Below are 21,981 nucleotides of genomic sequence, written 5' to 3'. Positions count from 1 at the left end.
TTCTCTATCTGCCAGCACTAGAATTTAAACTTCATATGAACAGCTATTTGTGTCATTTTTGTTCACTACTATATCCTTAATTCTGAGAGTAGTGGTTGATAGATAGTATGCACTCAATAAATATTTGTGGACTAACTGAAGACACAGTGTCAGACTTTAAAATGCCAATTAGTGCACCATAATGGTTAAGAACATAAGCTCTAGAGCAGTGGTTCTCAACCTTCCTAATGCCGCACCCTTTAATACAGTTCCTCATGTTGCAGTGACCCCCAATTTCATTGTTACAAATTGAACATAATTAAAGCATAGTGATTAATCACAAAAACAATATGTAATTATATATGTGTTTTCCGATGGTCTTAGGCGACCCCTGTGAAAGGGTCGTTTGACCCCCAAAGGGGTCGCGACCCACAGGTTGAGAACCGCTGCTCCAGAGACTGATCAGGGCTGGGTTCTAATTCTGATGCTATATCTATCATCTGTGTGAAATTGGTGAGTTACTTAAAATCTCGTCAGTCTTTTCTTCATCTAAAAACAGAGTTCTTAATAGTATCTCACAACAGTATCAGGACTGTTGTGAGGTTACAAAAGATAAGACATAAAATGCACTTAGCAAAGTACATGGCACATGGTAAGGACACATAAAATGTTAGCTGTTGTTATATAAATTGATATAGTATTATAAGTGCCTTTAACAGAAATATGGGCAAAATATAATGGGCACAATGAGGGAGCATATAAGTAATTATGCATTAAGTGAAGTAAGGAACACTTCAGCAAGGAGACCTGAGAGTGAAATACATTTACCAGGCAAAGTGGAATAGCATATGTAAATGCATGGAATCCACAAAGGGTCTGACATTTTTGTTGGGGCAACAATGAACAATTGAGTAGCTCAGAACATAAGGTTTGTGAGAGGGAAGGGTGGGAAATAACAATGAGAGCTGAGGTCAGGCTGATTTCTGAAAGGCTGAGTCAAGCTAAGGAATTTGGCCTTGATTCTCGAGAGAAAAAAAGAGCCAAAAAGAGTGCTCAAACAGGACAGTAACATGATCAGATTTGTTTTACAGGAAAGTAATTCTGCTGGCATTGTGGATGAAAGACTGGAATCTGGGAAAAAGCTCTAATGGTCCAGGTAAGAGATAAAGCCTGGATTATAGCAGTGGAAATGAAAGGAATGGCCAGATTCCAAAGACATTTCTGAGATCAAGCAGGCAGGATGTGGTAAATGAGCAGACACTGAAGGGAGGGAAAGAGTAAAAAGTGATCAGAGTCTAACTCAGGAGATGGTATGGGTATTACACAATGAACTGGCATCAAGTACACTGTCAAAGGAGTGGTTTTCTTGGGAAAATGTTATGTACTTAATTCTGATTTGGACATATTATTAATGCCTGTCTTCCTCCGTGTATATAGATCCTTGGCATGCACTGTCCACTGCATCTTTATATTTTCAGTGCCTAACACACTGTTGACTAAACCAATGCATATTTTAAATAAAATGCTGCTTAGAATTTCACAAAAATTATCTCTCATCCCTTTATAGCTAACTGTTCTTCAAGCTTTTGATTCTATTGATCTTGAAGGGGATTAGAATATGTCACCCCTCAAAATACCACTCTTCGCATAAGAATTACTTTGAGCAGAAGGCAACAAGAAAGTCTTTACTCTTCCCTTTTCTACCTGAAAACAGGGCATAAAATTCCCTCTATGAAGGTGTTTTGTCCTCACCTCTCCTTTACCAGGAAGGGGAGAATGAATCTTATCTCTGGAAATAGCTCGAGTCTTCATAAACAGGACTTTACTAAATAACTCTTATCTTCCATTAGTTTCCTCTAATATATTAACCTCCCACAATTTACCTCCCCTAAAAGCCTAACCCCCCTTTTCTTCATCTATTCCTTCTTTACAGACTTTTATTGCCCCTTTAAAAATGAATGATATATAAGCCACTGGGTTTAACTGTTTTGTTTTTTTTTTTTTTTTTTTTTTTGGGGGGGGTCTGTCCTGTTTTTCTATGAAGGCCACAATATGCATACTATTTCTCCTGTTAATCTGTCCTTTGTCAGGATATTTTGTAGATCTCAGCTGCAGAACCAAAGAGGGTAGAGGAATTTTTTTTCCTTCCCTACTACCTACTTTCAAAAATTTTAAGAAGTTAAATGCTATAACACCCACACTGATGTTCCACTAATCAAACCCAGCAAACATAGATTTACCCAAGAAAGGTATTAATTTTAGGTAAACAGCATACTTAACACTTCTATTGTCAAGAAGAAATTTTAAGTCACTAGCATAATGGAGCAAATTATGCATGCCACTCTTCCTTTCTGCCTTACTGAGCTACTTTTGCAAATCAACAAAAATAGAGAGTGCCCTAGCCAGTTTGATTCCGGTCAAGGACACATACTTTGGTTGCAGGTTCCTTCCCAGCCCGGGCCCTGGTTGTGGCTTGTGCCAGAGGCAACCAATTGACATGTTTCTCTCACATCAATGTTTCTCTGTCTTTCCCTCTCTCTTCTACTCTCCCTAAAAATCAATGGAAAAAGATATCCTTGGGTGAGGATTAACAAAAAAAAACAAGATAAAACAGCAATAAAAAAAAAAAAAGAAAACAGAGAGCATAACACCCAGAATCCTAGCCTTGACATGACCAATGAGGAGGTGAGTGATTTTGTGTGTGTCACTGTCATTGTTGGCTTAACTGTACAACAGATACTTTCAGGTATTCTATTTTACGGGGATTCTAAGAAGACAAGACTGAGAATGTAGTGCAAAAGAGAACGTTATCACTATCACAAGAAAAAAGAACACACACATCAGGAAAATAAACTCCATTGTGCTTACTGTGCCTCATGGCAGCTAGCACTAGATCAAAGACAACAAGTGATACCAAACTCCAAAGGTATATGAACTAGAATAGAGGCTTTTTAAAACTGTCCCAATAGAATGATAGAAGTGAAAGAAGCCACAAACAAACTTTTCCTGAAAACAATGGATAGAAATGATACTCGACTATGTCAGGAAAAAAACCCTTAGTACTCCAGGGGGTCATTATATTTTGTGTTAAAGAACTACCATGTTCCTCATTTAAAAGGCATTATGTTCAAACAAAGTTGGGGGTTACATAGGATTTTTTGGGGGGGCCTGGATGGAAGTAGTTAAAAACCTTTAAGTAGGATTGTTGAAATAAGCATAACACAAGATGGCACAAATAGTCCCTGTTTTTTAATAGTAACCAATAACTGGAAACTTTACGGTGAATTAAACTAATAAAAGCAAACCCTTTTCCCTAAAGCAAAGCAGTTAAAAATTTCTCCACTACATTAGTCAATGAAGGTTTTTCTGGAGGAAGTAGGCCTTGAAGAATGGGCAAGCTTGGAAAAGAAAGAAAAGAGATTGCAGGCATTCAGATAAGGGGAATAGGAATAAAGGCACAGAAGCAGGAATTCAACACTGATTCAGGCCTACCACAGTTAGGCATGGGGTTAGGGTCCAAGGATACTAAGATCTGTGAAGCACAGTTCTTTGCTTTAAATCAGCCCAGAGCCTAGCCAGTGATACAAACTGCCAAGAAAGACATGATGATATTAATGTCAAAGTACTTATGATATACTGTTAGAACACAAATGAGAAACAATTCTGCCTGCTTGAATCAGGGAAAACAAAAAGAGGTAATATATTTGAGCTGAATCTTGAAGGATAAGTAGGGTTTTGCCCTATGACTAAAGGGGATAGGAAGGGCATTCCCGGCAAATCAAACAGCATGGACAAAGGTGTAAAAGTGAGTGGTTAAGGGACAGACTTAGATCCAGCAAGGCAAATAGGATACATAAGCACTAGGGAATTAGAACTGAGTTAAAAAGGTAAGATGAGGCAAAATCAGGAAGGACCTTATTCTGTAGGTTACAAGAAGCCATCAGAAGATTTTATACCACACAGTAGCGTAGTTAGATCTGTATTTTGAAAAAATAAAATAAAAAAAACTCGAGGCAATGTAGAAAATGAATTGTGTAGAGACCAGAGGCTACAGCAACAATTAGATGAGTGTCATGGGCCTAGATGATGTGAATGGCAATGGGAAATGAGGAGACAGATTCCATGGGCATTTGTAGATGAGGGAGAGTGGATGGGAATTTGTAGCTACTTTGATATGTAGAGTGTTTCTGACTGAGTTAAAAAGATAACTTATGAATGTTGATGCCATTAAAGAAGGTTCAAAAGAGGGGGGAAAAAAGAGTAACTAATGTAATAATCTGAACAATAAAGATTTAATTAAAAAAAAAGAGAGAGGAGCAGAGTTGTGTGTAGATAATCTACACTAATAAAAGAGAAACATGGTAATTGGTGTACGGCGATACTGTTTTCATGGGCTAATCAGGGCGATATGCAAATTAACTGCCAACTAAGATGGCAGTTAACTGCCAACAAAGATGGCGGTTAATTTGCATATGTAGGCACAATGCAGGGAGGCGAAAGGGAAAGCAGGAAGAAGCCCCCTGCCACTGACAGTGATCGGAAACCCAGGGGGGAGCTAAGAGCCGTGGGGAAGGGCAAAGGCGGCCCTGGGGGCCGCCTTTGCCCTGCCCCCCAGCCATGATCAGAGAATCAGGCGCCTTTGCCGCCCTAGCCAGTGATAGCAGGAAGTAGGGGTGGAGCCAGCGATGGGAGCTGGGCACGGTCGAAGCTGGCAGTCCCGGGAGCTAGGGGTCCCTTGCCTGGGCCTAAAGCGGAGCCCACAATCGCGGGGCCGCTGCAGCTGCGGGTCCCTGCTGCCCGGGCTGGATGCCTCAGCCAGAGGCGTCCTGTGGGGGCAGGGGCGGAGCCCGCGTGATCACGGCGCTGCTGCCGCTGCGGGTCCCCGCTGCCCGGGCCAAACGCCTCGGCCAGAGGCGTTAGGCCTGGGCAGGGGCAGAGCGGGAGATCGCGGGGAGCTGGGAGTCCCCTGCCCAGGCCTAATGCGTTAGGCCTGGGCAGGGGCAGAGCCTGCAACTGCGGGGAGCTGGGGGTGCCCTGCCCAGGCCTGACACCTGTGCTGGAGGCCTCAGGCCTGGGCAAGGGGCCGATCAGGTGATTGGCGATCAGAGGGTGATGAGGGTCAACTCCTCTGGCCGAGGCATCAGGCCTGGGTGGGGGGCAGAGCTGGGGATTGGGGGGATATGATGGTCCCCTTGCCCAGGCCTGAAGCCTGGGTCAGAGACGTCAGGCTTGGGCAGGGGGTGGAGCAAGCGATCAGTGGGAGATGGGGGTCCCCTGCCCAGGCATGATTCCTGGGCCAGAGGCATCAGGCCTGGGCGGGGGTCAGAGCCAGTGATCAGGGGGAGATGGAGGTCCCCTGTCCAAGCCTGACACCTCTGGCGGAGGCATCAGGCCTGGGCAAGGGCGGAGCCGGTGATGGGGGGGAGAGGGGAGGTCCAGTGCCCAGGCCTGAATCCTGGGCCAGAGGCATCAGGCCTGGGCCAGGGGCCGAGCCAGCAATCGGAGGGGTCTGGGGGTCCCCTGCCCAGGCCTGACGCCTGGGCCAGAGGCATCAGGCCTGGGCTGGGGGCAGAACCAGTGATGGGGGGAAATGAGGGTCCCCTGCCCAGGCCTGACACCTCTGGCAGAGGCGTCAGGCCTGGGCAAGGGGCTGATCCTGCGATTGGAGGGTGATGGGGGTCAATACCTGAGGGCTCCCAGTATGTGAGAGGGGGCAGGCTGGGCTGAGGGACACTCCCCCCCCCACCCAGTGCACGAATTTCGTGCACCGGGCCCCTAGTCTTTCTATATAAAAGGTTAATATGCAAAGTGTCCCCTTGGGAGTTTGACCTGGAGACCAGGAGCTCGATCGCTCACTATGACGTGCGCAGACCACCAGGGGGTGGCACGGAATGAAGGAAGGCCGTGGCCGGCAGCTGGCAGCCAGGGAAGGAAGGCCCCAGCCAGCAGCTGGAAGGCCCTGATTGGCCCTGACTGCTGGCCAGGCCTAGGGACCCTACCCATGTGCAAATTTTGTGCACCAGGCCGCTAGTTAAAATATATTGGCGAATGACTATTAACATCTATCCAGTTACACAAGCCTGACACCTGGGAATCATCCTAGGCTACTCACTTATTAGGTAGTCGTCACCACGTCCTAGAGATCCCACTTCTTTTACATCTCTTAAATTCAGCTCATCTTTATGGTTTCTAGGTCCACTGCTATCATAATCTATCATAACTGAAGTTCCCATTTCTCTCTTGGGTTAATAGCCTCTTAAGTGGTCTCCCTATACTGCAACCCCCATCTAATCTATCCTTTATAGTACTACCACAATTTTCTTTCTAAAACAAAAATCTGAACATTTTAATTAAACTCCTAATTGAAAACCCTCAAAGTGTCTTTCTCCCCCAGTAGCTTGCAGGACACAGCTGAAATGTCTTGGTTTAACATAAAAGGCCATTTAAAATTCCAATCCCGCCTACTTCTCCTACAACTCTCACCATGTACCCTTTGCTTCTGCCACATGGAATTTCTTGAAGTACTTTTAACATGCCCTGCTGTTTCAGTCTCCATGCCTTTACACTTGCTACCTGCTCTGAAATGCTCCTTCCTTCCTTCACTCATAGTTAACACCTAGTTCAAACATCAAAGCCTCCAGGAAGCTTGTCCTGACACCCTGATTCACAGGCTAAATTCCTATACGTGGGTAGTACCTTCTATAGCATATTACCGTCCAATACTGTAACTGTGGCTATATCTATTTCACTGATCAGCAAGGTCCTTTCGGCCACAGAATATGTCTCACTTAATCTTGCAGAATCTTTTTTCCCCCTGTTTGTTAATTCTCACCTGAGGATATTTTTTCATTGATTTTTAGAAAGAGTGGAAGGGAGGGGGAGAGAAAGAGAGAAATGTTGATGTGAGAGACACATTGATTGGTTGCCTCCCAGCACGTGCCTGACCAGGGCTGGGGATTGAGCCTGCAACCCAATTATGTGCCTTTGACTGAAATCAAACCTGGGACTCTTCAGTCCACAGGCTGACGTTCTATTCACTGAGCCAAACCGGCTGGGGTGATTTTGCAGAATCTATTAGTGGTGTCTGGCACAGGGACCAAGCACTCAGAAAACATTTGTTGAGGGAGTTGTTTTAGACCTATTAACTGATGTGCTTGAAGAAAAAAAATATATATATATATATTGTTATGTGAAAGGGGCAGCATGCACAATAAGATTTAATTCTTTTGTTGTTGTTGTTAATCCTCACCTGAGGGTACTTTTCCACTGATTTTTTGAGAGAGTAGAAGAGGGGTGGGGAGGGGGGGAGAGAGGGAGGGAGAGAGAGAGACAGAGAGAGAGAGAGAGAGAGAGAGAGAGAGAGAGAGGAGAGAGATACATCAATTGCTTCCCCCATGCACCCCAACCAGGGCTGGGGACTAAGCCTGCAACGAAGGTATGTGCCTTTGACTGGAATCGAACCCAGGACCCTTAAGTCTATAGGCTGACACTCTATCCAGTGAGCCAAACCCGCTAGAGTAAGATCTAATTCTTGTTTTAAAAACATAAAGCTATTAAAAGGAAATGAGAATTATGGAGCTAAAGCCAGTTCAGGATTGGAGGCAGTGAATGAGTAAGTCAATTGAGAATGGCCAAGGACAGAACCCTGAGAAACAGCAGGGATTGAAGAGGAAGAGACAGCAGGGATATAGGAAGAGAACAAGGAAAAATAGAACCACTGAAAGCTGAGAACTATATGTTTAAAGTAGGAAAACATTCATGTCAAATGCTACAGAGCCAGTGAAACCCCAGGAGAATACGGTTGAGAAGGTGAACATTTTAGGTTCTCTTTGTTTATATCACATTTGCCTAGATCAATACACAAGAAGCACAGGGGACAGCTTAGAATAATAATTAATGTTTTAGGTTTAAAATTGGTTATATTTAATCTTACAGCTGAGACAAAATAAAAATCTTTTAGATATTTTACACTACCTAAAACTATGATAAAGCATTTGTTAAGCCAAGAAGATGGAAAAATTAAAATATTTTAGTATCTTTTTTCTTTCCTTAATTACCTCTTATTCAAGTATCCATTATTATTTCTTAAAACACCTAACATGGATTACAGGGGATGGGATTTTGTTTTTTTTCAAGTTTACATTAGTAGTTTGGTAGCTTGAGTTAATATTCACTGTCTGACAATCTTTAAACATCACACTTTTTCATTTACCAATTCTAACAGAAGAAACTCTGCTAACACATCTTAATTTTAATTAAGTGCTTTCATGCAATTGTAATTTCTGATAAATAAGAAGGTACTTAAAAAACAAAAAAGGCGAAAGAAAACAATAAGGTACTTTATGGAAAACAAATCAAACAATAGTATTTAAAAATAGTAAGTATAAAATAACAAGCATACCCCTGTATCTGTATCAGATTTTGATGAATTTAGACTTTCCTGAGAAGGTGATGGGGACACACGTCCTAAAAAACAACATAATTATAAAAAGGCATGTACATACACACGTACACATGCACGTACGCACGCACGCGCGCACACACACACAATCAGAAATAATGACACAGAAACACCTAATTAATGGTCATAGAATGTAACATTCTAGAAAACTACATGCGAAGCATTCACTCTTTGGGCACCACAATATTTGTTTTGATTATTTTTCCATAAAATCTTTATGAAATAGATGAACCATTTCCCCAATTTAATAAAGTACTGTTAAATTCTCCTTATTCATAGTGAATACATTCTTGTCAATCATAACAAGCAATAAAATGAACAATTAAGGGGCAGAAAGGGTCTAGGCTGAGGTAAGTTTGAAGGGCCACTGAAAATAGTCATTTTGTTCCAGGCAGGGCAATAAAAGAAATATATAGGAAACATTATTTACTATATTGTCAACTCATTATCATCTTCAATTATGTATTATGTATTATAACATAAATCATAATTGAGAGAATAGAAAGGAGGGCATATACACAGGGCTCCTAAAGTATACAGGGCCTTGCTTGCCAGTTTAGTGCATCTTCCTAGATATCAATGTTCTTCAAATTGCTGATTCCACTATATTTTCCTATCTCCCATCCCTTAACTTCTTGTTTTCCAGCTTTGGGATGGGAAGGTGGTGTAGGGAGGGAGGGGTTTGTGGAGAAAATTTATTGCAGTTAAATAATTATAAGAAAAGAATCCCCAAAATTCAAAGCTCCTATTTATATCAACCTTATATACTTTCCTGATAACGTACCATGATATATAAATATTGTAATCATTGTGTACATACGCCATGTTCTGAGGTTTCTTTACCATTTAACTTTTTTTCACATACCCTTTGATGAACTGACAAATCACATTTACTTTCTATGTTTCCTTAATCATTCTTTATTTACTGGATGTATATATTATTCTAATTCTCCTAGATAAATCAGAATTTCACTTTAACCTTGGATAAAAATGAAGATTGCTAAGGGAAACCAAATGACTTTGTTCTCATTAGTTGATGAAGTTACACCTGAAAGTCAAATGCTTCGTGGTAGCTTTTTTCACTGAGTTTAGATGTTTTTTTGTTTGTTTGTTTTCTTTCTTTCTTTTTTTTTTTTTTTTTTGCTGTTGACTTCTGTTTTACTTTTAGGTTTGTGGCTGAAAGTAGTGGTTGCTGCAAATGATTACCAGATAAACAGGCATTATTGTGCCTAAAATGTGAAAATGCCAGGTGTCTTTGGATTTTTTAAAGCCCACAAATAAGTGAAAAATACCTTCAGTATTGTATTTCATTCGCATATTGTTGAAATAGTCAAAAGCATTTTTTAAAGCCCATATTCTCACTACATTGTCTTGTCCAGCTGAGGCAAGTAATCGGCCACAGTGAGAAAATTTCATGGTCCAAACAGCTCCCTATGAAAACAACGGAAGGTTTAAAGTTATTTTAAAAACTGAAACATTAAAAAATCACGCCAAATTATATATAATACATTAGTAACACCACTTAAATCCAACAGTCCAACGATGCTACAATACCACAAAGAGGGACTTTTCAAAGAAAGGCAAGATAACATAGTTATAGTTTGCCATAATGTAAACTAACAATTTCAAGATCCCAAATCATGTCCATATATTAATGGAAATGGGAGTTCTGCGGTGGCTGGAAATCTTCAATGTTGAGCACGAATCTTAGCTTTGGATCTCAGTTTCCTAGCTGACCATAAGGGGGAGTAGGTTAGGAGGAGGCAGGGCCTTTAGCATAGCACCAACTCCTAACTAAGGCTGAGAGAAGAATATGCCCACCTTAGCAGTGACCCTCATTGTATTGGGCATTTGAAGAAATGTTGGAATGGTGTGGTTTCTTCCTGTTTTTCTCCCAAGAAATAAGGTTTTGCAGTATATGGCTAGAATTTCCCAGCAGATAAAACAGTGTGTGTGTGTGTGTGTGTGTGTGTGTGACAGAGAGAGAGAGAGTGTGTGTGTGTGTGTGTGTGTGTGTGTGTGTGTGTGTTGGGGGAGGGTTAAAGAAAGTAAGCCCTTAAATTGGAAAGGCTAAAACCTACTACAACAAATACTGTTATAACTACTACTAGAGGCCCAGTGCATGGATTCATGCACTGGAGGTGTCTTTTGGCCTGGCCTGGGGGGTTCAGGTCAAAACTGGCTCTCCGTCATCCCCCAAGGGGTCCCTCCCATATTGCGAGAGGGTGCAGGCCAGGCTGAGGGACCCCACCAGTGAACGATCAGGGCTGGGGAGGACTGTGGGAGGGCTCCAGAGCATGTCTGGCCCAACTCGCCCAGTCACGATAAGCCAGACCCCAGCAGCAAGCTAACCTACCAGTTAGAGCATCTGACCTCTGGTGGTCAGTGTGCATCATAGCCACTGATGAAATGGTCAAATGGTCAGAGGGTCACTTAGCATATTAGGCTTTTATATATATATAGATAGATTACAACACACATCTATGCAGATCTAAAAGATTATCCAAGTTAGAGGCAACAGCTCATTTACTGGAATAATACTCATTTCCACAAAATTCAAGTATGTTAAGAAATTTGTTATTTGGAGCTTACTCCTATGAGATTTTACTTAAAACTATAAATACAGTACAAGGAAATTCATCAGATGCCTTAAGGAAGTTTCTATAATCAACTTCCAAATATTTTATAACTAGATTATGAACATCAAAGTTTAAATTCCAATCTGGCTGCCATCTGATATATGTTTGTGGTTGCTTCCTTCCAGTTAGGACAACTTTTATATTTAAAATCTAAATAGATCTGGAGATTATTATGCTAAGTGAAATGAGCCAGTTGGTGAAAGACAAATATCTGATCTCATTTATACGTGGAATCTAATGAACCAAATAAACCGATGAACAAATCAGAAACAGAGGCATGGATACATGGAACAGACTGAGAGCTGTCAGAGGGGAGGAGGGAGGAGCCTTGATGAAAGAAGGTGAAGGGATTAGTCAAAGAACATAAATGCATAACCCATTGACACAGACAACATTGTGGTGATAGTCAGAGGGAAGGGGGGGGTCAAGGTGGGCAAAGGGGTGGATGGAGACATCTGTAACAGGGTAAACAATAAAAACGAAGTAAAAAAATCTAAATAGATAAATGCATTCCCTGATCAAGGACCCACAGTATCATTTACCTAGTTTTCAGTTCATTACTTCCTTCTCTATATTCCTAGCATTTTCAGAGGCAATATAATTTGTATACTTTATATCTACTTTGGTACATTTTAACTCTGATAGAGAATTTGTATCGCTACCTCCATGTTTTAGCTGTCACACTACAAAATATATGGAGATTTAGAAATAGTTGTGTAAGTTATTCAAATATAATGGGGAACATTTTAAACATTTTTCAAAGTGATAGACTATCCTCTAATTTAACTGTTTTAAAGTTTGGTACTTTTATATAGCTTTCTTAATAATATAGGTCTAGTGTCTATTTAATTCAATATCTCACTTCTTTTTTTAAAAAAATATATTTTATTGATTTTTTACAGAGAGGAAGGGAGAGAGATAGAGAGTTATAAGCTTCGATGAGAGAGAAACATCGATCAGCTGCCTCCCGCACATCTCCTACTGGGGATGTGCCCGCAACCCAGGTACATGCCCTTGACCGGAATCGAACCTGGGACCTTTCAGTCCGCAGGCCGATGCTCTATCCACTGAGCCAAACCGGTTTCGGCAATAACTCACTTCTTGAAAAATAATTCAGAGATAGACTCTATTAAATTGTATTAATATCATTTCACTCTTCTTGAGTAAAGATAGCAAATTACATACATAAAAATAGATCTGCTTTATAGATGCTCAAGTATTTCCATGAAAACGGAATCAATAATGAAAAATAAAAAGTTGCTTACCATATGTTCACCACTAAGATCTTGTACCACTTTTATCTGATCAAAATCATAAGGTCCTTTGAAACCATGTGCTGCTTTGAATTTGACTGGTCTTGTGTATGGCATTCCTTCATCATCACTTGATGAAGGATCATCTTGATCAGTATGAAACACTAAATAGAAAAGTAACAGAAATCATCACTAGCTATGTAGATATAACTATTATATTTCATATCCACTGCTTACTGAGAAAATTCATTAAATGGAGAAGCTAAATCTGTCTATTACTAAATAGCATATTGCCTAAGAGCATACATGGAGTCTAGTGCCAGATTGCCTGGGTCCAAATCCAACTCTGTCAATTATTATCTGTGTGACCTTAGGCAAGGTACCCAACTTTTCTATGCTTCAGTATTCTCATCTATAAAATGGGGAGGCTAGTGGTACTTACCTCAAAGGGTTTTGAAGAGGATTAAATGTGCTAATACAGGTGAAAGTGCTCAGAACAGTGTCTGGCACAGAATAAGTGTTTATTATACAAAACAAATGAGTAAAATTATGAGAAGGGCATAGGAAATTAAGATCTGCACAAAATTAGAAAATTTACGCAAATTTGAGAATGTTTATAAAAACTACTCTTACATAACTAATTTACAACTGATTCCTGAAATGTTGAAATGTTCTATTTCACTTACCTTCATCTCTAACACTTTTAACTTTATTTACAGCACGTTCACCATATTCCTCAGCAAGGTGCTTTGCTCTCTTCACTGATTTTCCTAGGAACTTCTTCAGTTGAGTCCTTACCAAAACAATAGCAAAAAACAAAAAACAAAAACAAAAACAAAAAGAAAAAAACCCCACCAAAATTATTTTTTATAAAATTCAGCCAATTATAAAAATTCAATAATTCACTGATAATCTCATTAGCTGTGACTAGTAAAGCATATTATTTTGAAGGAACTCTTTTTTTTACATAAATAGGTCTTTGAGTTCCTAAATCCTTTGTTGTATAGAATACAGGGTGGGGCAAAAGTAGGTTTAAAGTTGTTCTTATGGAAAGCAATATAATAATCTACATACAATAGGTCCTCGGGTTACAATGGAGATCCATTCCTACAGCAGAAGTAATGTGGTTTTCACCATAAGTCAGAACCTACCTATATAAGCACCTATGTCACTCACATGGAGTACATACACAACAGTAATGAAGTGAAACCGTAAAAAAAATTTGAAGGAAAGATAACAATTCCTGACCTTTACTTGTGGTAAATAAATAAAAAACATAAAGCACATATGTACATACGTCGAAATGATGGAACTTTAAAAAAAAAATACTGTAAATGGGAAATGGTGATGTAACCACGAAACGGAAACGACCTACGAGTCCGATGTAACCTGAGGACTGCCTGTATATAAAAGCCTAAGCGACCAAATGACCAAACAACCGGTTGACCGGTCGCTATGATGTGCACTGACCACCAGGGGGCAGACGCTCATGCAGGAGTTGCCTCCTGGTGGTCAGTGCACTCCCACAGTCAACCTCCCACAGTTGGCCAACCTCCCGCAGCCCCTCCCCACCATGGCCCCTCACCCCACCACCCTCTTGTGGCCCTGATCAGCCCCCATCGCCAGCCAGGCTGAGGGATCCCACCTGTGCACGAATTCATGCACCAGGCCTCTAGTAAATAAATAATACAAGAATAAACTTTGTTTCCTGTACTCACAAGTATAAAACTACTTTTGCCCCACCCTGTTTATTCAAGTCAATATAGCTACAAAGGAAATATAGGCACTTCTCCCAATATACAATACTAGTGGCCTGGTGCATGAAATTTGTGCAGGGGGGGGTATGTCCCTCAACTTGGTCTGCACCCTCTCCAATCTGGGACCGCTCACAATCTGGGACTGCTGGCTCCTAACTGCTCACCTACCTGCCTGCCTGATCGCCCCTAAAAACTCTGCCTGTTGGCCTGCTCACCCCCAACTGCCCCCCCCAACAGGCCTCATGGCCCCCAACTGCCCTCCCCGGCAAGCCTGATCGCCCCCAACTGCTCTACCCTGCCAGCCTCATGGCCCCCAACTGCCCTCCCCTGCCAGCCTCATGGCCCCCAACTACCCCCCCTGCCAGTCTACTCGCCCCCAACTTCCCCCCAGCCGATTTGATCATCCCCAACTGCCCCCCTACTGGCCTACTCACCCCCAACTGCCCTCCCCCAGCCTGCTCATCCCTAACTGCCCCTGCTGCCAGGCTGATCGCCCTCAACTGCCCCCCCAGCCTGCTCGCCCACAACTGCTTCCCTCGCCAGCCTGCTCGCCCCCAACTGCCCCATCCGCTGCTCTGTTCACCCCCAACTGGCCCCCCCTGCCGGCCTGTTCTCCCCCAACTTTCCTGCCCGATCCCCAGCCTGATCACCCCCAACTGCCCTACCCGCCTGGCTTAATCACCCCTAACTGCCTCTGCCTTGGATCCGCTACCATGGCTTTGTCCGGAAGGATGTCCGGAAGGTCACCCGGTCTAATTAGCATATTAGCCTTTTATTAGTATAGATTGTATACTCTAAAGCAAGGGTGAGGAACCTTTTTTCTGCCAAGGACTATTTGGATATTTATGACATCATAGAGGGCCATACAAAATTATCAACTTAAAAATTAGCTTGCTATATTTGATCAAACATTTAATTAACTCACCCTTAATGCCTCAGCAGGGCCAGACCAAATGATTTTGGGGGCCTTATATGGCCCTTGGGCTGGGGTTCCCCACCTCTGCTCTAAAGCAGAGGTTTTCAATGGTGAATTATAATAAGTTGGTGAATATGGGGGTGTTTAAAGCACAGACACATGTTCCCCATCTCCAGATAATCTGATTTGGAGGGTACAGGGTGAGGCCATGAATCTGCAATGAGAATTGCTCTGAGAAGATTGCCTTAGAGAGCCATCTTGAAAAACACACTTTACCTGAAAAAGAAACTAAAGATGTATTTACTTACAAAACAGAATGCTTTGGTAGCTTAAGATGGCCTCTTGTCCCTTCTCTTTCAGTTTGGGTATTTGCATATAATCCAGTTAGGCAGAGCTTTCCCAGTAAGGTACTCCCAAACAGTGTAATATAAGTATGCATCTCAAGCTTCCATAAATAGGACTTACTTATTGTTTTTTAATTATCTACATCTCAAATTTCATATATTAAGATTATAAAAAACAACAAAATAAAGCTCATAGTTACAACCAAACCACAATTTATAAATCTGGGGTTAATTTTTACCAATTCATGGGAGCTCATGATACTAAGGATAGAATTTTAAAAACTTGCTAAGCTATCTATACAAAGATGTTCACTACAGCATTGTTTAGAATAGGTGAAAAAGTAGAGTTAAACTGAATTCTCAACAGAGGAATGAATAAATAAGTGATTGTATATCCTTACAATGGAATGCAATAAAATAAATGAGGCAATCCTCAGTTCTTTAAATGTACTGAGCTTAGTCACCTCAGAGCCTTTGCATGTGTGGTTATTTCTGCCTAGAACACCCCTCCCCTAGCTAATTTTTACTCTTCTTTAAGTTTCAGATCAAATAGCTCTCTCTCAAAGAAGCTCTCCCTGATGCTTTAGAACAGGTTTTCCTATTATATAGTCCTACAGTACCCCTTACATTTCTTTTATAGCAATTACTATAGATTTATCTGTGTAATTACATGTTCACTGTCTGTTTCTCCTATTGAACCTGGAAGGCATATGAGGGCAGTGATTAAGATTGTCTTCTTTCTTAAAATATATATATATATATTGATTGTTTTACAGAGAGGAAGGGAAAGGTTTAGAGAGATAGAAACATAGATGAGAGAGAAACATTAATCAGCTGCCTCCTGCACACTCCCTACTGGGCATGCGCCCGCAACCAAGGTACATGCCCTTGACCTGAATCGAACCTGGGACCCTTGAGTCCGCAGGCTGACGTTCTATCCACTGAGCCAAACCGGTTAGGGCAAGATTGTCTTCTTAACTGTGATATCTGCAGCACCAACCCCCCATATCTGGCTGATAGAAAGATTATAATATTATTTACTATTGGTATTTATATGAAAAGATGTCCATTATATACTATATTTTTAAAAAACAAAAAGCAAGTTCTTTTGACCAAGCAATCCCACTTCTGGGAATATATTCAAAGAATCCTGAAATACCAATCAAAAAAGAGTATATGTGCCCCTATGTTTACAGCAGCATTATTTAGAATAGCCAAGTGTGGAAATAGCCCAAGTGCCCATCAATAGATGAGTGGATAAAAAAAGCTATGGTACATTTACACAATGGAATACTACCCAGCTTAAAAAAAAAGGAACTTTTACCTTTTACAACAGCATGAATGGACCTTGAGAGTATTATGCTAAGTGAAATAAGCCAGTCAGAAAAAGACAAATACCATATGATTTAATTAATATGTAGAATTTAATGAACAAAATAAACTAATGAACAAAATGGGGAAAAAAGCAGGTTGATAAACTATAGGGACAATATAATCCCACTTTTGTGAGAAAAATAATTCTATGGAGAATACACCTAATTATTAATACTGAGAATTTCTGGGGTGAGCATGAGAAACTTTAATTTTCTATATTACAGATTTTTGTATTACTTTTGATAATCAGAAAACACACATAATAAATATTTTTATTGCTTTTAATACTCATCCAAGGATATGTTTCCTTTGATTTTTTTAGAGAAAGTAGAAGGAAGGGAAGGAAGGAAAGAGGGAGGGGGGGAGACGCACACACACACACACACACACACACATCAGTTGGTTGCCTCCTGTACATGCCCCAGCTGGAGCAGGGATCAAACCTGCAACCTACGTATGCACCCTGACAGGGAATTGAATCCAAGACCCTTTGGTGCCCGTGCTGATGCTCTAACCACTTAGTAACACCGACCAGGGTGATGATAAATCATTTTTAAAATCATTATAGGGTCTATGGTCCTATAATTCTGAAGTCATATTTTCTGCATAACTATAGGTTTATTACTCCTTTAAGCAAGCAAACAGATAATTTAAACATTTTGGTGAGAACATCTCTAAAATATATACTTTTGTACCTTCTTCAATGGAATTTAATGTTCCATATGCTTCTTTCCTTAATAAATAGACTCAGTTACCATCATTACTGTTCTTTAATATGTTTAGGGCTTTTTAAATGGTTTGCAAGTGGGCCATAATATTAGTTTCAAACCTTGAAGACAACAGGGCAGAGTATAGGGAAGCCAGACTCTTCTGAACATCAGTTTACTCTAGCATTCAGTGCAAATATTACCAGGTTGTATGAGTACAATAACATGAGAAAAAGTTGAAACACTGTCATATGAAATGTTTGTGTTATGTAAGAGTGCTTTTATTATTTTTCTGATTCCTCTCTTGTAACCAGAATATTATCTGACATCCTTATGTACTGAATTAAGGTTGTCATAATTTGGTGCTTCTATTTTGTTGTAAACTCAGATACCAGATTTTTAGAAATTATGTAAGAAGTATAATGGCTTTAAAAATGAGAGGTTTTTCTTTTAGAAAAATGATGAGCTTTAATGCATGGAATAAAAAATACCTTTCCTAGATATTTATTTATCTCCTGAATAATTCCTAATTCTCCAGTTCCTCATAGTTGTCATTGCAAGATAGCCATGGTCCAGATATCTGAAGGTGTTATCATAGACCTGCATTGTGGGTACAAACTTTTTCCAAAAATTCTCACAGCTTTCTTTGCTACACTTTCCACATTAGGAAAAGATGAGATTCGAGTGGAGAATTTGCTTTGGGACTGAATTATTTTATATTTACATTTATTTTATATTTTAGACTGAATTACTGCCAATTATGTGACTTATGTATAATCAAGCAAAATCTATATGCCCACAATTGTGTTAGGTTTCTGTAGGGGAAACAAGAATGGCATGATCACAACCCTTTTGTAACATATGGTTTAGCTGTGTAATATCTATTTACCTTGTTGTTTTTTAAATCAGAAAACGGTTTAAGGTAATATAAAATAAAGGGCAAACATAAGTTATAGAGACTATAGTATCACTGAAATTGAGAAAAGGAAGCAATTTTCTACAAACTGAAGGAAGTTGGGAAAAATCTCATGTAGTTGGGTTTAGAAAGACAAAGAGGATTTGCACAGATAAAGAGAAAGGGAAAAGACAACTTCAAGGATAATCAAGTTCTATTAACACTTCTGGTATCTACTGTCAGAAAAATTAATAGAGGCATGATGCAAAATTTATTGATCATTTACTACATATTGGATATTCTATGACCAACATAGCCTCAAATACCTCATAATCTATTGGCTGGCAGCAGGGAGTGGTGGTGGTAGATGGACTTATAAATTAGATAGAGCACAGATTTAAAACAGTATAGTAGTTCTCATATTTTTTTTAAAAAATAAAGCTTAAAATGAAGCAAAGGGATGTACTATAACTCACGTTTTCTGCTTTAACCTTCCACCATCAGTATCTGTTGGATGAGACTGTAGTTTATCTTCATCATCTGACTGTGCGGCATCATTACTACGAGGGGAAGAAGTAATTTTAAAAGAAGCCATTTCCCTAACATGTCTCAAAAATCTATATATACTTACTGTAGAATTAGCTAATCAGAGTAAAAATAAACTTTGTTAAAATGCTTTATATAAACTTAATTTAAATGATGACTGTGAGAATTTAAAGACTTGAAAGATCAAAGAAGAATCTTTAAGCAAGGTGCAATGTACAAAATGCAAATTAATGCAATTTAGGAACTTAAGAAAAACCCATGGCAAATAAGGCTTTCTGCTGGGCAAAACATGCTACCCAGAAATGACAAATTAACTTGTAAATATCTTCCTCCTCACTCACCAGGCACATCATGTATTGTACTTTAAAATTTAAAAGGCTTTGCTTTCACTGAAATGATTCTTTAGATCAGTAGTGGGGAACCTTTTTTCTGTGAAGGGCCATTTGGATATTTATGACATTATTAGCAGGCCATATAAAATTATCCATTTAAAAATCAGCCTGCTATATATGGTCAAACATTTAATTAACTTACCCTTAATGCTTTCACAGGCCAGATCAAATGATTCTGCAGGCCTTATATGGCCAGTAGGCCGTAAGTTCCCAACCCCCAACTTAGATCTACATATAACCCACAGTAAAGCCAATCACCATACTCTAAAGCCATTTTCTGACTCTCTAAAATCCTATCTAATAATAGACAAACAGGGTAATTGACCATACCTTCGCTACGCCTCCCATTGGTTAATCAGCACAATATGCAAATTAATCGCCAACAAAGATGGCAGTTAATTTGCATATGTAGGCTCCAAGCGGCTGAGTGAAGACTGAAGGTGAGCCAGAACCGCGAAGACGGAAGGCGGCTCTGGCTGGAGCTAAGGCCTGGGTCCCGGGAGCCGGAGGAAAACCGGTGCCGGCAGCCAGGAGAAGGGAAGACCTATTGCACGAATCTTTTCGTGCAACAGGCCTCTAGTTTTATATATAAAATCTCTGATCCTTAAGCAAGGTTTCAGAAGAACAGCATGACTGTTTAGCCTCAATATGTTTTAATACTATCTTCAGTATAATATAAATAATTTTAAAAGAAGAGAAATCAAATATTACGGAATTGAAGATATATAATATTTTCTTCTAATAATTGTGCAGTCCTAAGAGAGAACAAAATTTAAGAATATATACATTAACTATTTAATTCCAAATTAAAAAAAGGCTGGCCCTAACCGGTTTGGCTCAGTGGATAGAGCGTCAGCCTGTGGATTCAAGGGTCCCAGGTTCGATTCCGGTCAAGGGCATGTACCTTGGTTGCGGGCACATCCCCAGTAGGGGGTGTGCAAGAGGCAGCTGATCAATGTTTCTCTCTCATCGATGTTTCTAACTCTCTATCCCTCTCCCTTCCTCTCTGTAAAAAATCAATAAAATATATATTTTAAAAAAATAATAAAAAAATAAAAAAAGGCTGAATGAAACCAAATTAGGGACTATCATAGTTCATAAACAGAGAAATCTTCACCACTCTGAATGAAATACTACAAATAATAAATAACTTTAGATCATACCTTACATATTCCTTAGTCCTTCTCATGATGTGTAGAGTGAGAGGATTAATACCTGTTGGCAGTTTCTCTTCTGCAAGACTCAAAGGTATTTCTTCTCCAGTATCCAGGTTCTTAATCATTACACTGGCTAAAATTTCCTGAGGTAAAATATAGCACCAAGAGAACTTATAATTTATGTATCTTTTTGAGTCTACAAAGTCCTCAAAATTTTAGGCTAAGAACTTTCTAAATACATTCAGTACTGTGTACAATAATTTTTAACATTTTTAGTGAGATACAATTCATACATTGTAAAATTCACTTATTTAAACCATACATTATTAAATGATTTTGAGTATATTCAAAGAGTTGTGCAACCATCACCATTATCTAAGTTCAGAACATTTCTACTACCCCCAAAAGAAATCCCATATCCATTTGCTGTCATATCTTATTCCCCCTCTCTTTACAATCCCTGGCAATCACTAATCTACTTTTTGTGTCTATGGATTTGCTTATGCTGGACATTTCAAATAAATTTAATCATACAGTATGTGGTCTTTTGTGACTGGCTTCTTTTACCTTAGCACTATGGTTTCAAGGTTCATCCATGCTGTAACCATGTATCAGAACGTAATTCCTTTTAACTGCTGAAAAATAGTCCATGTGAATAGATATATCACATTTTATTTACCCCATTCATCAGTGATGGGCGTTTATGAACTTTGGCTATTATGAACACTTGTGCATATTTTTTACGCAGACATGTGTTTTCATTTCTCTTTGGTGTATATATAGGAGTAAAATTTCTACATCATGGTAACTTGATGTTTAATTTTTTGAAAAACTGCCAAACTATTTTCCAAAGTACAATAATTTTTTAAAATGTTGTTTACAAGAAACAAAAAACTAAGATTTTGCTTTAAAACTTCATTCTGAATAAATTGGCCAATAGATACATAGTAAATTTTAGTGGTAAAAAGTATTGTGACTATCTACACTACATCATCTAACAAGCATGAAAACATATACATATCTATAATGTCAAGTTTTTTTTAAGCCCACTTTCTATAAAATATAGGCCTTGCTTTCAATATATTTATTCCACCATAGATTGTATGAAAGGGCAAGTTTAAGTCAGAGTTGCAAACTTCAACATATTAAAAAAAACAAAACCCAAGGTGATCTTCATTTTCATTTTGTTCTTCTACATTATGACTTTTGGCCTAATAACAATAAATAAAAACTTTTAATCATAGTAAAATATACATAATATACAATTTATCATTTTAACAAGTTTTAATTGTATAGTTCAGGGGAATTAAGTATGTTCACATTATGGTGCAACTATCATCACCATCCATCTCCAGAACTTTTTCACCTTCCCATTATGGTTTTTATATTTTATGTTTTTAAGAACAAAAAAATATATATATAATTATACCTCATCAGTAAGCTCTCTCCCAGAGTTGGATCTAGGTCTTTGAGGGCCCATCACTTCACCTGCTATTGTCTGCCCATCAGGTGCTTTTCCATTTTCCTGAAATTATAATTTCATAAACAGAAAGTAGACTGA

At 39.4% G+C, this 21,981-nt stretch overlaps 1 protein-coding gene across 1 annotated transcript in view; it reads right to left on the bottom strand.

Moving 5' to 3' along the window:
* WDR44 (WD repeat domain 44) overlaps positions 1-21,981 on the bottom strand; it is a 103,989-nt gene that overhangs the window by 24,734 nt on the left and 57,274 nt on the right. Inside the window, exons 6-12 of the mRNA XM_081081524.1 lie at positions 21,850-21,945; positions 20,427-20,563; positions 18,802-18,885; positions 13,019-13,125; positions 12,345-12,496; positions 9,733-9,871; positions 8,381-8,445 (exon numbers count right to left, since the gene is read on the bottom strand). Coding sequence (XP_080937650.1) covers positions 8,381-8,445; positions 9,733-9,871; positions 12,345-12,496; positions 13,019-13,125; positions 18,802-18,885; positions 20,427-20,563; positions 21,850-21,945 — 780 coding nt within the window. The remainder of the gene's footprint in view (positions 1-8,380; positions 8,446-9,732; positions 9,872-12,344; positions 12,497-13,018; positions 13,126-18,801; positions 18,886-20,426; positions 20,564-21,849; positions 21,946-21,981) is intronic.

The sequence above is a fragment of the Myotis nattereri genome, assembly GCF_964212035.1.
Source record: "Myotis nattereri genome assembly, chromosome: X".
Classification (NCBI taxonomy): Eukaryota; Metazoa; Chordata; class Mammalia; order Chiroptera; family Vespertilionidae; genus Myotis; species Myotis nattereri.
This window is presented reverse-complemented; position numbering and strand designations above follow the sequence as displayed.